This window comes from Solanum dulcamara, chromosome 5 (assembly GCF_947179165.1).
Source record: "Solanum dulcamara chromosome 5, daSolDulc1.2, whole genome shotgun sequence".
Taxonomy (NCBI): Eukaryota; Viridiplantae; Streptophyta; class Magnoliopsida; order Solanales; family Solanaceae; genus Solanum; species Solanum dulcamara.
Window position 1 is genome coordinate 76616493 of NC_077241.1, and position 17729 is coordinate 76634221.

Consider the following 17729-nt stretch of genomic DNA (forward strand, 5'->3'; position numbering starts at 1 on the left):
TTTTTTCCTTCTATTCCTTTGCACTTGGTTCTAATTTTTCTACATTCGAGTTGGGATTTTTTTATTTTATTTTTACATTTTCAGTGTACTTTTACTTGTTAGGATGGGTCATTACTTCATCTTCTAGGTTAACCACTTTTTTAATAACATAATGTAGTAATTGATTACAAGAATAATGAGTGTTACAATCTTTATGATATTCCTTTGATTTTTTCCAATAATATGTTGATTTTGATATAAGGACCTGAATAATTTAGTCTTGAATTTGAATTTGAATTATTCGCCGTGAATACATGGATGATTTCTGCTAAATGCAACTTCTTTCCTTCTTCCTTTTTTTGGTGTGTGTGTTCTTTTGACTTTTGTTCTAATTTCAGAGTAAATTTACTTATTAAAATGGGTAATTTACTTCAAGATGTAGTATTTAATTTCAAGAATAACATGTGTTACAATCTTTATGATATTTCTTTCCAATAATCATATACATTAATGTTGAAAATTAATTATCCAAGGGCTTGGATAGTTTTGTCTTGAATTTGAATTTAACTTTTTCGCCATGAATACTTGGATGGTGCCATGAATTATAAATTTAAATTTCACAGTACAAATAATTAATCTTCCACTTGAAAGCGCTTTAGACCTTGAGATGTTTTGTTCTGGATCCTTGAATACTTGGGAGTAGCATATAAATACTTAAATGTCAGCTTAGACTGATAGAGAAATTGATGATTTTTGATTCACGAGTTCTCTTTTGCTTCTTATTCAGAATTTGATTCGATTTATATTATATAGATATTTCCTATTATTGTAGATCGTGTATAGTTGGACATAGAAGTTAAAATTTACACAAAATGCAAAATAAAAAGACACTTCAATGTGGAGTTTTGACTATTTAGACTGTGGAATTGAAACGATGTACCATAATAATGAAAAAAAGAAAAGAAAAAGACAGTAGAAATAATAAAAGCTTAAAAGCGTGTTGCATTGTGTCGACAAAAACTTTAGAGAGAAGGCATGATATGTTAAGCAATCATGAAACATTATGTGATAAACATATAAATTGCACATGTTAGAGAATTGAGAGTCAAATGTGCAAAAATTGAATCATAGCATAGGTTTTTTTAAATTTATAATCCCTTCGTCTCATATTAGTTGATCATTATACTAAAAATAATTGTCATGTATTAATTGTCCGCCTTACTAAATCAAGAAAGCATTAATTGATTTTTTTTCTATATTACTCTTACAATTAATTCTTTTTGAAAGTGTTCACATTTGTTTGTAAAGTTCTCAAGAAGTTTTTTAAGGGCTAAATTAGTACAAATATCTTTTTATTTATAATTTCTTAAGCACTGTGCAAAATGAAAAGTGATCAAAGAATATGGGACGGAGGGAGTATATTGTGATATTTGGGGTTGTTTGGTCATGCGACATGAAATCATGATATGAAATTATGAGATGAAGTTGAAATTTTATTTGGACACGCGATTTGAATTTTTTATGTTTTATGTTTTCTCATTAACATAAAAACCTCATAAGTTGTATAACTATTAAAATTGTCCAGTTCTTTATTCAGCCTTACCAAATAAACAAAAGTTTATAAAATCTTATAATATGCAATTAGAAAACTATTCTTAAAAAATACAATATTTATTGATCAAACCTTAATTAATTCAACAAAAAATAGAATCAAACATAAGTTGTAGTGTACTAGTATTTAATATAATCCTAGCTCCCACATAGTACGGACAGTCTCCTCACGACGAACTTACATTTCTCGATCATATGACCGAGAAGACGAACCAACATTGCTATTTTGAGCCATTTATTGGTCAATATCATCAATAACTATATCTTTATGTTTATAGACCGTAAATATTTTATCACTCCTTTGGTATTCTCGCAAGAAATTATGTAACACTGCACAAGCTATGACAATTGTCACTTGTGTGTCAATATCATAATAGTTCATGCCTTATTTCAGTATTCTGAATCTATTTTTCCAAGTTACAAATGTTCATTCAATCACATTACGTAGAGATAAATGCCTACAGTTAAACATTTCTTTGGCGTTCTGAGATCTCTTTCACTTCCTCTGGAATCTTGCAAATGATAGCATACTCCTTTGTATGGAGCTAAAAATTCTTTCATGTTCCGAAAACCAGCATCAACAACATAATATTTATCTATCAACAAATAAGATAACATTGTGTAAAAAAATAATACTTATTCTAAGCGATGAGTTCTAAATGATTGAAATTAATAAGGATGTAATTTAAAGTTTACCATGTGAAAATGGAAATTGTGACGTTGGCGCAACAAGTGCATTCTCAATCACTTTACTGTCATGTGCAATACCTTTCCAATCAGCAGCAACGAAGGTAAATCGCATATCAAAATCACAAGCACATAAGACATTTTGTGATGTTCTTCCTTTGCGATTACGATATGCTTGTTGCACTGCTTTAGGAACCTCTCCTTCTATATATGTTCCATCAATCGCACGAACACAGTCCTACCAAATAAAAAATACATCAATATTAGTTTAGTGAGCATAAAATAAATTGAAAGCATTATACGTAACTGAATATTAATAAACTACACATATAATATAAGTGAGCATTTATCAGGTCCATAAAATAAATTTATTAGTGTATTTGAAACTTTACCTTAAACCAAGACCAAAATCGTGTACTGTGTCGAATTTTTGAATGTATGTCTATCATATTTTTTGGTTGTATAAATGTTGGTGCCATCTTGTTAATTACCTCAGCAATTGTTTTAACGTGCCGGTTAATTGTTTCAAGTGAATGTTGAAACGTTTCACTTGCCGAGTGTTGACTATCATTTCTTGCAACGATGGTTAGAAAAATACATTGATTTGAATGAAGTAGTAAAAAGTTTGATTGGTGAATAAATTTGATAAAAAATAATGAATTTAGTGAATTAAATGGCAAAATAGGAATTAATTTTATTTACATTGAAACAAATGGTAAGTAGATATAAATGTGGGGTTGTTTTGATAAAATTTAAATTTGTGGGTTGATTGTTGTATTTTAAAATTTTAAAATCATGAATTTTGGAGAATTTGAGATTGCATCTCATGATATGAAATCAGTGTGAAATCGCATATCCAAACATTGATTTCATCTCATTATTTCATATTGCGATTTCATATCGCATGTTCAAACGCCTACTTAAAGAACATCTGATGTTTTTCTACGAAATTATGGATCTCTTTATTAGCTTTTATTTAGATATGCATAATTTTTTGGAATGTAATAATAGTTATTATGATCGATTCGATATAATGGAAGAAATTGTTTGTATTTTTCGCAAGAAATTTGTCTCTCTCTTTATTCTTGTAATTGTACGTCCTCTTGCCTCCTCGTTTTTTTTTTAATACTTTCCCCTTTACTTCTTTGTCTTGTATGGAAAAAAAATAATTCCTCATTGATTAGGAAGAGAACTTTTTTTCTTTATAAATTGTTTTTTATTAGACTTGTAAAAGACTAGAATAAAAGGGTGTGACTTCACGGATATGAGAAGTTAATTACAAAGCAAAATGGGCCTATTTGTGTCCTTCTGGCACATGAATCATATGCAAGGCCTAATCTAAACCTAATATTCCTTCCGTTTTCATTTATATGCCATTATTTTAAATTTTTCGTTTTTTTAAAAAATTATGTATGTTTATTATTATATTCTTATTTAGTGGTGTCTGGAAGTTAATTTTTAATAAATGAGCATAAATAAAATTGATCAATGAATATGAATTAATTATTTAGTTTTCCTATATTGGTCAAATTCATATTTTCAAAGTTAATAATTCTCAAAGATAAAATAGGAAGAATAGTGTTATTTATATATTGATTTTGTGAAATGATAAGTATTAAGGAACATCTATTTTTACTAAAAATGACATATAAATAGAAACAGAGGGAGTAGCAAAAAGTGTGTCTAGACACTTAACAAGAATATGGCGAGAGACGTTCCACTTGAATTATGTAACAACAATCATCTTCAATGGTGTAATGGTCTTTAATTTTGTAAAACCCAGCTTGCCTATAAAACTCGTTAAAATTTGATTTGACTTTGATTTTAGGAATAATCAAGAAAATCTAACCAAATCGACTATATAAATATCTATTTAAAAAATTATAGTTGTACATATTAATATTTTTCTCTCTTAGTTTGTAATTTACTGTTTTTGCTTTTATTTAATTCTTCGCCTTTATTTTCTTATTTGGTTTATAATTTTTTGTTGATAATTCCTAGAATCTATTTCATGTTCAAACAACTTATTTTTGAGTAGTTAATTATTCAACATTATCTAATTCAATTAGCGTCTATATCTTGGGAAATCACAACCTGATCTTCAAATTTTTACATTAAGAAAGATCATTATAAGAAATTTTATTATGTTCCTTGGAAATGATAAATTTTCGGATAATGCATACATCTTTTCTTAGAGAGTAATTAATTTGGTTGTGTTGTGTCTAAATATATTTAATATAATATGTGCATGGACGTATATTGTCATATACTCCCTATAGTCTATATTAAGTGAATTTTTGGACCTTTTTTATAGTTCAAAATAAGTGAATTATTCAAAGTTTAAGAGAATTGTTAGAACTTTTTTTCATATGTATCCTTCATTTAATGAGGTTCTTAACCATTTTACATTTTCTAGGAGACTATTAAAGTTTTAGACATAGTTTATGTCTTTAAATATTTTTTTCAAGGTGTGACAAACCCCCAATAATTCACTTAGTATGGACTAGAGGGAGTATTTTTTTTTAAAAAAAAATAAACCACAAACTTGATATAAATTGAAGTGATGAAAAAATGATTAAATTTGTTTGGTTTGATTTCAATAATTGAAAAATCGATTTAATTGATTTGATTTTCATTTATAAAAACTCTTATCCAAACCAAATCATGAACAACTCTAGTCTTAAAGTTCAAATCTCAAAAAAAGTAGTAGATAATTTCTCTTAATTTGTCAAAGTCAACCTCGTAAAATCAATCGAGATCAAAACTTTCGATAGCTGGCTCGACCGAACGAAATCACCCATCTAAATAGAAGGGAATATAAATTGACTTAAACATCACTATTACAAAGGAAAATTACGAAAAATGTTGTATACCATCAATGCATAGATATTTAAATTCACTAGCATATTATTAATAGCAGGACCAAAGCTACATATAATTATTCTTTGTCTTATCTAACCCTTTGAAAGATTCCTCAATTACTCTAATATATCATTATGCCAACTACTATGGAGTATCAATTTATTTCATTAACAACTTGTCTATTGCCAAAATTTAATTCTGAAACATCAACCAACTAATAATCACTTTGACGAAACGATTCTTTCAACTCAAATTAATTATTCTCTCCCCCACCAAGAAAAACGAAGTTAAAGGGTCTAATTTATTGACAATTCCTACCAATAAAATACTTAAGAGTATGTTTGAACATGCGATATGGAATAATGATTTGAAATTAGATTGAAATTTCAAATTATAACTTTTTTGGGGGAGAATTTGGAATTTGAAAGGATGATTCTAAATTAAATGTCCAAATGCTAATTTGAAATTATGACTTCATTGTCGCATGACCAAATACAAATTTAAACCACATTCGATACGTATATCAAATCAAACAATTTTACCATAAAAATAAAAAAGAAAATGAATAGAATCTTGTAACACACCAAATAAATGAATACATGGTATGTATCTCGTATACAAGATACAATATGTATTCATTTATTTGGTGTAAACATAGAGTGTACATAAATTTATGTATATCATCAGCTCCACCCAGAGAGAGAGTCAAGTGAGAGTAAGGGAGTCATCCAAATTCTTTTCGTCAGAAAATTATACTTTATATTTTTTATTACAACAACAATAATAATAATATATTCAGTACATTTATACAAGTAAGTTTTGGATATGATAGAATGTACGCAGTTTTGAAGATGATAGAATGTACGCATACTTTACCCTTACCTTAAAAGGTAGAGGAATTGTTTTCAATAGAGCCTTGACTCAAGTGTAAATTAAAAATTAAAATTATTTTTATGAATATATGATAAATGTTAAATTCTTTTAATTTCTTTATATATTTACTTCTTCATATTTTAAAACTCCCTAATAAAATTTTTGACTCCATCATTAACTCCACTCGATTACTTTGGGAACTCTTGTCTTGATCCCTCCCCTTTGCTTCAATGAAAATATAACTGCTAATTAGGACTGTAATAGGCTTAAAATATTAATCCTATTAATCATTTCTCTTGTGATAATTAACAAGTTCTTACAAAGAACAAATAGAATTATCACACATAATTTACTCACTTAAAATCATCCAATCAAAAGTTCAAAACAAACGCATTCACCATTTAACCCCAACAAATTTAGTATCTTTGATTTTTCTTAACTAAATCAGCATACATACTAAAATCAAACATATTAGGAAGAGCGTTACACCGTTTTAGCATTATAATATATTTCTTTCGTCTTAAATTATCTATCTTAATTTTTCTTTAAATATATTTTTAAAAATATTAACTATGAGAGCATTTTAAAACTATTTTACCTTGAATTGATATTTGAACAATCATAATATCACATATAATTAAGGTATTTGCAATCTTTAAAAATAATAACTACTAAAGATGAAATGGAAAAAATAATTAGTTTCGTCTTGAACTTTTATAATAACAAGTAATTTAAATAATTATTTTTAAAAATAACAATAAATAATTTTAAACGGAGATAGTGTAGTATTAATTGAATGAAATAAGGAACTTTTTGTTCTTGTCAAGACAGCTGGCTGTTTTGTTTTGCCGTTTTCATGTTATACAAAAACAAACATCCAATTATGGAAATAGGAAAAAAAAAATGCTTCATTGATCGAAAAAAGTATAACACCGTTTTATTCGAGGAACTAAGTAATTGTTCTTTTATTAATAAGTAAAACTTTTGAAAGTAATATTTAGGGTCTATAAAATTAGCTTAAGAAAACATAATTAGTTCAATCTGTCAAAATTTTGAATAGGTCAATTCACTTTAATTCATTTAATTCAACCACCTAAAAATTTGGTTAGATTTAGGTTAAATATACATATGTTTCCTTAATTTAATGAGAAATTTTGTCAAAATATCTATAATATAATATTTTTTTAATTTGATAATTAGTATATTGTATTTTGTCCTAACAATAGAAAGAATTATAAATGACCCCTTTGTAATTGTTAAGTCTGATTTGATTCGACGAAATCACAATCTATATAACCTTTTGACAGGTTTACAATTTGCCTATATATCAACTCAATTCATTTCATATCTATAGTGACATCCATCAACAACAATTAATATATGATAAATTTTATTGGATTCAAAATTGAAGTAGGTCCTTATAATTCAATCAAACGGCATAAAATTTATCAATTTCGCGATAAAGATTTGAAAGATTAAAGTTTTCATAATTCTCCGTTCCATTTGGAGAGTATAATTCGAATGAAAAATTTCAAGAAACTTATTTTCTTTCAAGAAACAGATCCAAAATTAAGGTAAAAAAATGAGAATTATGAAAATAAGAGCTTTAAGGTAAAATTTATAAAAAAATGTCGACTAATCTATAGGCGGAGACACATTATAATAATGTGGTCCAATCCAAGACATAAACAAAAATAATGTTAGATATTTATATCAAATCAATTTAATAAAGTGAAAAATATGTTTTACTTACTCATAATTATATATATACAAACAAATGTCATGTATTTACTGATTTACCGTAAATATCAAATAATTTTTAACCAATTTCCTAATCTATTTAAGGAAAGAAAAGAGGTCCCCTACGGTACGACACCGTTTCTCCATTGTAACAATCACTTTCCTAATTAGGAACACAAATAAACCCATCTCAATTTTCCCGCAAATCTTTTCCTTCAGTTAGTAATTTTCCCGGGAACTTTTTACTATATAGTAATATTAAAAAAATAAACATCAAATAAAACATATTAAAATAATGTTTTTTACCAATAAATTTTCTCATCCTTATAGATCTCTTTTTGTTCTTTCTTCCTTGTTCCTTCTTTCTTACTCGATCTACTATGGAAAATTCCAGCTCGTCTTCTTCTGTAAACCCACAAAATCCCCTTTCTTCATCCTCTGATCTAAACCCGAAAACTCCATCAAGAACCAATCAGCTAATTCCGGGTTTTAATTCTTATCATCCTTCACCTTCTAGAACTATCTACAGTGATCGTTTCATTCCGAGTAGATCTTCTTCTAATTTTGCTCTTTTTGACCTCCCTTTACCTCCACAATCATCTTCATATGAAGATTCCACCAATGTGTATACTGCACTGCTTCGTTCAGCTCTGTTTGGACCCGATTGTGGATCGGTTGTGCCGCCGGTGACACCAGATAAGTCGTCGGGTTTAAATGCAAGAAATTTACAGATTTGTAGACCCAATTGTAATATTTTTCGGTATAAGACGGAGACTCGGCAATCTTTGCAGTCATTGTCGCCGTTTGGGTTTGATGATCAGCTTCCGGGTTTTAGTCCTAACCCGGTTAAAGCTAACCGGAAAGTTCCAAGATCGCCTTTCAAGGTAAATTTTGTGGTGGGTGTCATCTGGGTTTTGGTGTGAGAATGTCATATGTTGATCTTGATTTTGCTTATTCAACTCTCTTATTTGAGATTGAGGCGTAATTGTTGTTGTAATGTACTAAATTTCCTTTGGTTACTCAAAATTGGGTTTTTGTAGTGTACTAAATTTCAGTATGAGAAGGTCCTTTTTAAACTGCTTGTTTGGTTTTGATTAGGTGTTGGATGCACCAGCATTGCAAGACGATTTCTACTTGAATCTTGTGGACTGGTCTTCGCATAATGTGTTAGCTGTGGGGCTAGGAAGCTGTGTGTATCTATGGCATGCATCTAGTAGCAAGGTGAGTTTATTGGTTCTGATAATTTTCTGTATTGGAGTGAATTTGGGTGACTATTCAACTATATATCATTTAGTTCTACTGGAATGCTATGTGCAGGTAGTGAAGTTGTGTGACCTAGGAATTGATGATAGTGTAAGTTCAGTTGGTTGGGCACAACGGGGTACACATCTTGCTGTTGGAACAAGTAATGGTAAAGTCCAGGTGAGATTTGCAAATTGCATTACCTAAATTCCGATGTTTATTCGATAAACTTTATCTTATAGTAAACTATATGTTTGTGGAAGACATGATTCTGTTCATTAGTTTTAGGTAATACATCCTTGCCTAAAAAAACATAGGGTAAGTCAGAAGGAAGGAGCATATCCTAGCACTAGTATTATTGTCAAATGGGGAAAAAATGTCTTCACAAGACTAGCCAGAATTTCTTTTTCTGCATTTGCCTCGATTATGTTAATATATTTAGACCACCTGATCTATTCTTACCTAATGAGGAAGAAGCAGCATGGGGATCTGCAGAGGATTTTTCTCTTTTCAATTTTTGGGACTTCCATATCAATGAGAATCCTTTTAAGGCATTCTCCTTGAGGTCGACATACTGTTGCTTGTGATGATCATAGTCCAATTACCAAGGAACTTTACGACTCAATATAAAATTCAATCTGAAAATTGTTTATTTTTTAAAAGTAGCTTCACAATAATCTGAAGTAATACTTGAATTATCTGTTCGCTTCATAAATTGGATCTGTAGTTCTACAAATCATTGCATGGGAACTCAAGTTCTCTAAAATGCATGCACAAGAATTGAGCTAAACATCAACTAAGTTACCATATATTAGTTGAGGATGATAGGATATTTTAGTAATAGATTTTAACTGGTTTGAACATCCTTCCGCGTAGTTATGGGATTCCTCGCGTTGTAAGAGGATAAGAACCATGGAGGGTCATCGATTACGAGTTGGCGCACTGGCGTGGAGCTCATCGATGCTGTCTTCAGGAAGCCGAGACAAGTGTATTCTTCAGCGTGATATACGTGCTCAAGAAGATTGTGTCAGTAAGCTGAGTGGTCATAAATCAGAGGTGAGACTTCTTTCTTTCTTCTGCTTGGTTAAAACATCTTCTTTCATTAGACTTTCTTTTCCCCTTTTGCTGCTTCTTAATAGCAACTACCTATCTGCAGGTTTGTGGGCTCAAATGGTCTTATGATAACCGTGAATTAGCTTCAGGTGGAAATGATAATAGGGTATGTGGTTGATTCTTCAGCTAAAGTTTCTCATTATGCTTTGTGGTTGATTATTTGCATTTTAGTTGATTTAAAGTAAATTTTGATGTCCAGCTTTTTGTATGGAATAACCACTCAACACAACCTGTGCTGAAATACTGTGAGCATACTGCTGCTGTAAAGGCCATTGCGTGGTCCCCCCATCTCCATGGGCTTCTAGCTTCTGGTGGCGGCACAGCTGATCGATGCATTCGATTCTGGAACACTACCACTAATACACATCTCAGTTGCATGGACACTGGCAGTCAGGTATGGACCATTATAGCATCCAATACCACTTTATTTTGTCTGCCCTTCTGTTTATGCTTGCTCGTTCAGTAACATCTTACAATATATTACATTCTCAGACAAACAATTTTGCTTTTAGTCCTCCTGCCCGAGACTTGTTTGCCTCATTTGAAGAGCAGAGCCAATGCAAAGGGACCATTAGATTAATGAGTCATATTACATACTTTCTTCTGGGACAAGGCTAAATTAGTGAAGGTCTTTCCTTCTTTTCTTTTTGTTGTTGTTAAATTGACCAGAGTAAATACTCCGTATCTTGAAGATAAGAATAAAACTTGTTAAAAGAAGATGTCAAGCACAGAAAAACTTGAGGATTGAGTAATCAATCAAGTTTACCACAAATTACTAGGAGATGGAAAAGCGCTGTGGCCTTTCAAAATTTAAGCATCATAAAAAGTGGCTTCAGTGAGGAAAGACTCATCTTAGGCACCAGGGGTGTTGAAACTCCAGATTTCTGCTCTCTTGTCACCCCGGGAAAGCTCTAATTTCATTGAATATGTGAGTTAGAGGATGTGGGGGATGGGGCCGAGAGAGAGAGAGAGAGAGACTGTACACTAGAGAATTTACATGATTGTGCAGAAATACTTGTATCTGCGAACAATTAAAGGCTCTCCCAACTGTCTTCCCTCCCCTGTCTCTTTAGGCAGTTTTGACTCTGCATATTTGCCACTGAATCTTTCTAAAATACGAATTCTGTTGATCCCGTGGCAGGTCTGCAATCTTGTGTGGTCGAAGAATGTCAATGAATTAGTCAGCACGCATGGTTACTCTCAAAACCAGATAATAGTCTGGAGATATCCGACAATGTCTAAGGTATACATCAAACTATTGTCATGATAGGCTGCATTCTGCTGGCTTAGCTGTAAGACTACAGGGATAGACATTCATTTTTTTGAAATATTGTTCATTTACTAGCTTGTTCACAAACTTTGTTGCTGTTAATGCAGATAGCTACTCTGACAGGCCATACATATAGAGTCTTATATCTTGCTATATCTCCAGATGGACAGGTATACGAGCAGAAATTGTTCTTTGTCGATTCGTTTCATTTTACTCTTTTAAATGCAAACAGCAGCTTCATTTTCCTTGTACTTATAATTCTCTAACTGCTGTCATCATATCTGCAGACAATTGTCACTGGAGCAGGAGATGAAACACTTCGGTTCTGGAATGTTTTCCCTTCTCCTAAGTCAAAGGTAAGCCTTACGTCAAAAGGCGATAAACGTTACTTGCTTCTTGGGTACATTCATCTATATAAGGTTTTAAAAGAAGGCGAAAGCATCTTACATGTGAATAATGTTACACGTGCAGAACACCGAGACTGAAATTGGTGCATCTTCGTTTGGTAGAACTCAGATCAGGTGACGAATTGTAATTATTTTCCACTTGTAGAAATTGTTCCATCAAGAAATACAGCACATCACATTTTTCTGTTTGATGGAGCGACAAGAAAAGTTGCAATTTTATTTGAGTCAATTATTCTTTTATTATGTCACAAAATGTACAGTTGGAGATGTTATTTAATTCTCATTAACATCTCTTATTCATCATGTAATATATGGGGAAAGTGGAAGAGGTTCCTTTGTTAGGAACATCTAATATAAGGAAAAACCACAGATCCTTGTAAATAAAAGTTCACTTTTTTCATCAGATTCGTGATTAAGGAAGTCTGGTCTCTCTTCTTTTTTTTCCGCCCCTAAAGCTTTGGACTAATAGTAAGAGCGTAACTTCGTGATGTGTGTGAAGTGCACGATCATATTGGTAAATAATCTATAAAATATTAATGAATAGATTATGTATATTTCGACTATCGACCATATTGCTAAATAAGTTTGGCAGAACGGTATGTATGAATAAGTTTCCCTTAATTTATGGAGAGAAAGAGTATCGATAGGAAAAGAAGTCAGAAAATAAAAGTAGAGGAAAGTATATGAGCAATGACAACGGGAAGATATGTCGAGCAACTCTGCCTTCTACAAAGTAAAAAAGAAAAAAGAGTAATGGAAATATTCTTGGTGTAACATAGAGGAAAAGCACATTTGACTACAAATTATCATCCAAGAAATTTTTTAAGAATACTTGGATTGGCTAAAAATTTTAAAGCACATTTGGATTCTAAGTTTTTAAAACCTTTTGGGCAGAGAGATAGTTTCTGATAGACTCTTACCTCAAAGGGAGTGATTAAAGCAAGATTAAAGGGAAATAATGACAACATTCGACTATCTACGTGAATTCTAAGAAGTCGTTTGATAGAGTGTATTAGAAAAAATAATGCATGCATTAACTTTGTGTATTATTAGTATCTTGTTTGGTATACCTTTATAGCAAGCATTAGTTATAAACTTTATTGTGTATTGAGGTGTGTGTTACTAATATCATGAATGTCCATGTATTAGTAATACAAAAAGTTTCAACAAATGCATTAGATTGATTAATGACATAAGTCATAACTATCCCTCTCAAGACATTTCCTATTTCCCAAAGTTAAAGAGTGAAGGGTATTTTTTGTAAGCAAACATTGTTTTATAGAAGTTATGCAATGCATTTATTTTTAATACACCAAATCAAACACTGCATAAAAAATAATCTCAGCATAACTAATACACTTTATTCAGTATTATTCTTATACATCCTACCAAACGATCCCTAAATGATAAAGGAGAAGATGAGTAGAGGTGACTAACCCCTTATCTCTCCCATATAAAAGTACGACAACACTGGACTACCTACTATCCTCGACCTACATATCTTCCTCTCTAAGATCATATTCTCAATAAGTTGAAGATGAGTCATGTGTTGTATAATTACCTCTTCAAAAACATTTGATAAAATTAGAATGATACAGAGAAGGTTAACATGATTCTCGTAGAAAGATGACACACAATTCGAAAAATGGTCCAAATCAAGGCTCTGTGTGCCTTGGTGACACAGTTAGATGCACATTTCCATCATATGCAAGTGTTAATTAGGCAGACAAAAAAGTCAAAATCATGTATAAAACATAACAATGCATTAGGCACAACCCAACTTACAATAATTGTCTAGTTATGTATCACCATCCTAAACTTAATTCATGTTCTTGTCTTTAATCATGACTTCTGAATTCCTATTTACATTTCAAACAAACAAATAATTCTTCTTCCATAAACCCTATAATGATAATTAATTAATTAATTACATCAAAATCACATAATAAACCAACATAATCACTATCTCATTTTCAACTTTGCTGCTCTTGCAAGCCTTGTTGGATGTTCCCATTTTCCACAGTGACCCCATCAAGATTAGAAGAAGGCCAAGGGATCACACTCATTGGGGGAAAGCAACATGTACAAGTCTCTTCACAAGGCCTTGGTAAATCCCACTTCTTGTTGCTATTGCTTGTAAAACTTGTACTCTTCACCCCACCTACCCCACTAGAAGAAGATGAAGGGGAGGTTGCATCTTTGAGTGGACCCCAACACTCTACTTTGTTGAATTCTTGAATGTTTGAGTGAAAGTATACCCAAACTAAAGCTTCTTGTAACTCTGGGTAATTCTTTAGTAAATTCTCATCTCCATGAACAAAAGCCTTCAGAACCTAATGTCCCCACAACACAAAAAAAAACAATTTATGAAAATATGGTACTATTAACTTATGGTTGTGTCTGGTCCTCCAAAAGTAATGCATTTTTGAAGGATCTGACACAGGTCTAATAACATTTTTTGAAAGTTTGAAACATATATATATATAAATATAGTGACAATTTCTTATGAACTTACCACAGGGAGTTCTCTGCAGAAGATATAGTTTCTGAGTCTAGCAAATAAGTCTAACATAAAATGGCCTCCACTAATGTGGCAATGGACATGAAGTGACATCTTCCCTTTTACTTTCTTCCATTCTGCAACCACTTCATCTCTTTGAAGTCTATTATACCAACCTTGCAACTGCAAATCAAACACACAATTTCCACTTTTCTCTTAATTTTCTAAACAGAACTTCTATTAAATATATGCCAAAGAAACGATTAGTGTAGAGGCAGATTCAAGATTTTAAACTACATCTCAATATTTTGTTTTTACCTATTCTTCAAATTTTCTAGATAAATATATAGCTAGTAATTCTAGAGGTAATAGCATAGCAATTCGTCAAAAGTTAAATTTCAAATTCCAAAGTTACTAGTAATTGAGTTCGTTGTCCTAAAATCCAAAACTGATAAAAGATCAAATCTTGAATCTGCCTCTGATCCAGCAATAAATGATGATTGACCCAAGCAATTAACTAATCAAGGACCTCCAAATTCTTATTGGCACCAAATTTAAAGAGTTGATTTCTCATATGGTCACTCAACTAATAGTTATTATCTCATAAAGTCATTTTCCTTGTTGAAAGAAATCGGAATCTAGAAGAGAGATAATTTTTTAAGATAATAACTATTAGTTGAGGGAACATATGAAATATAACCTCAAATTTACACTAAAGGGCTATTACAAGAATCAATATATCACAAACTAATAATTGCCCACCTGTTCTATTTTTGTTTCCACAGCAGTATGAAACACACAGAATAATATGTATCATCAAGTTATAATGAAGAAACTTTTTTATTACCTGAGAGTTATTGATTGTTTGAGAGATAGCCAAAGTGAGTTTAGAGGTAATATCACTATGAGTCAGTGTATATGTTCTTGGCAACTTTCCTGGATGCTTTTTCTCATCAACTCCCAAGAAAAGTACCTTCAACTTTGAAGCTTCAAATATAGCTGGCCCAAATAACCTTGCTACCTATTCATTCAAAAAAAAAAAAAACTATCAAGATTGGATATTAAATTCTGAAAAAGAAAAATGACAAAAAGGGATTAAAGATTAATTACAGGGACTATGGATTGATTCTTCTTGGACTTTCTTCTAGTTTTGTAAATAAAAATAGAGCTCTGTTTTTCATTGTTGAGTTTAGATGGAACCATTAAAGAAGCAGTAAAAGTTCCCATTTCATCAAGAAATTGGGTACCCAAAACTCCTTGAATCTTGGAACTCCAATATCTCTGGAAAATTCCCCTAAAAAACAAATCTTGATGAATTTCAAGTATTTAAAAAAGTAGTGCAGGTTAGGTGTTTGATAAAAGTTGGCAGAGAGAGTTTGAAGAAATTTATTTTGCTTTTTTTGCTTTTGCTTTAGGCTTTAGTTACTTTGAAGATTGGCAATTCATTGCGTGTACTAATAATTTGTGTGTCACTGTGTGAGAGAGAAAATAAAAGTCATCGAAAAATGTGGAAAAGATTAGAAAGAGACAAAAAAAGACGGTAGGAATTGCGTATTGGTATTAAAATTAGAAGAATTGAGGTGTGATGAAGTTTGCTTATACTAGCTTCTAAGTTGTGATGTATACTTTTCTATGTGAGTTGGGTGGGTACAAGATTTGCACCAAAATATAATTGTTGAGTTCTTTTAAAATTTTAATACTTACACCAAATTTATATATTTGTTTTAAAAAAAAAATCATCTATTTTTGACTCTAACTAATTCCAATTGGCTTCATATTTGCTTCAAATTACGATCGCAAACAACTTTTAATTAGTAAAATCATGCTTAAAATATGAGAAGGATTAACCAAGTTTTTTAAACTCCATTCATTGAGAATTAATGTCTCTATACCACACAAAGATAGGAGTAAAGCCGTACATCCAACTCTCTTCATAACCCCCTTATTCTATTGCATTGGATTAATTAATCAGGTAAACCAACTGAAGCATGATCTTAGTAGTTCAATTAGTTGATTACATAAACTCCCACCTTATTGATGAGGGTTCGATTCTCTACGTATATTTCCTCCCCCATTTCCCTTTCCCCTATCCCAATAACTTGGCCGCTTGTTACAAGGCTTGGTGGATGAGCCCATTAGGCCCATAGAGATCAGATGATGTAGGCCCAGATATCAAGCTCCTTAAAGGGATGCCACATTTATAAGATTCGTGATAAGGCTGTGGTGAAGTAGGCCCATGGACCTCCCTGGCCCAATAAGAAGATATTGAGGCTGCTTCTTTGAGTAGGCCCAAAAACTCAATTTTGTTGAACTCTTGAATGTTTGAATGGAAATAAATCCAAACAAACTCCATAAACAAAAGCCCTTGGAACCTGATGCACATATCAAGTGATCAGTAAAAACTTACCTGCACTCAGACATTTATATCAACTCAATGAATATATGACACATGTGTTAATATACTTTATGTTAAATCATAATTAATTAGTAGATATTCTAACCTTAACTTTTGCCTTAATTATGATAAAGTAATATGATTTGATATAAACACATAATGCAGATAAGCTTTTATCATAGCTTATTAGAGAATTTGAAAAAAAGGCAAACACCAATTATTTGTCCGGGTGCTTTTACCCAAAATGGACCTCGACAAATGAATTACTAAGATCGCCCTTTATAGACCTAACTAAAGGTATCAAATGGGAGGATTGAACTGAATTTGGGCAGATTAAATTGAACTGAATTAATAAATGAGTTGATTATTGACCCGTCAAAAATTATTTGAGTTGAAATTAGCTAAAAAGCGGGTCAAAGCCAACATGCCCCAACTATTACTTACTAGCACTGCTTTATTTACGTCAAAATAATGGTGTATATAGTAATAGATTGAGCTAAAGGTATACAATAATTAATGTAATTTTTATATAAATGAACTTTTTTAGATTAATAATTATCCTTTTTAGGGTACTTTTTTTTATTACGATCTATAACATATTTATCTTAATTAATAACTAAAATCACCCATTAACCCCTCCCCCCTCTCTCTCCTCCCTCTCTCGCCCTTTCTCTCTTTTTGCGTCATTTCTTTTTTTGTCTTTCTTTTTCTGTCCTTCTTCTCTTTCTCTTTCTCTTTCTCTTCATCTCTTTTTTAAAAATAATAATTAATTATCCTAATTTAAAACTAATTTAAATTATATCGAAATATTTAAAATTCACACATAATACTTATAATATATTTGTATTAAAAATATTTTAATTACATATTCACCACGTTTTAATTATAAGATATTGAATTCAAAATCTATTATAATTATTTTTTATTTTTTCTCTTATTAACAGATTATATTATTGTATTAAAAATATTTTAGTTATATAATTAGTACGTGCATTGAAACATACATATAATATGTATAATATATTGAATTCAAAATATATTACAATTCGA

The 17729-nt window shown here is 31.0% G+C and overlaps 2 protein-coding genes across 2 annotated transcripts; one reads left to right on the forward strand and one right to left on the reverse strand.

Annotated features, from left to right (window-relative positions):
* Positions 1 to 8063: 8063 nt before the first annotated feature.
* Positions 8064 to 12189, forward strand: LOC129889955 (protein FIZZY-RELATED 2). The gene is made up of 10 exons (XM_055965437.1): positions 8064 to 8636; positions 8851 to 8973; positions 9070 to 9174; positions 9871 to 10050; positions 10151 to 10213; positions 10307 to 10501; positions 11249 to 11350; positions 11485 to 11547; positions 11665 to 11733; positions 11849 to 12189. Exons 1-10 carry the CDS (start codon positions 8133 to 8135, stop codon positions 11900 to 11902), a joined length of 1458 nt encoding a protein of 485 aa, XP_055821412.1. The 5' UTR covers positions 8064 to 8132; the 3' UTR covers positions 11903 to 12189.
* A 1339-nt stretch (positions 12190 to 13528) lies between these two features.
* Positions 13529 to 15841, reverse strand: LOC129889956 (protein STAY-GREEN 1, chloroplastic). Its single transcript, XM_055965439.1, has 4 exons — positions 15395 to 15841; positions 15132 to 15305; positions 14300 to 14467; positions 13529 to 14117 (listed from the first exon to the last, which is right to left on the reverse strand). Exons 1-4 carry the CDS (start codon positions 15509 to 15511, stop codon positions 13758 to 13760), a joined length of 819 nt encoding a protein of 272 aa, XP_055821414.1. The 5' UTR covers positions 15512 to 15841; the 3' UTR covers positions 13529 to 13757.
* Between the last annotated feature and the right edge of the window lie 1888 nt (positions 15842 to 17729).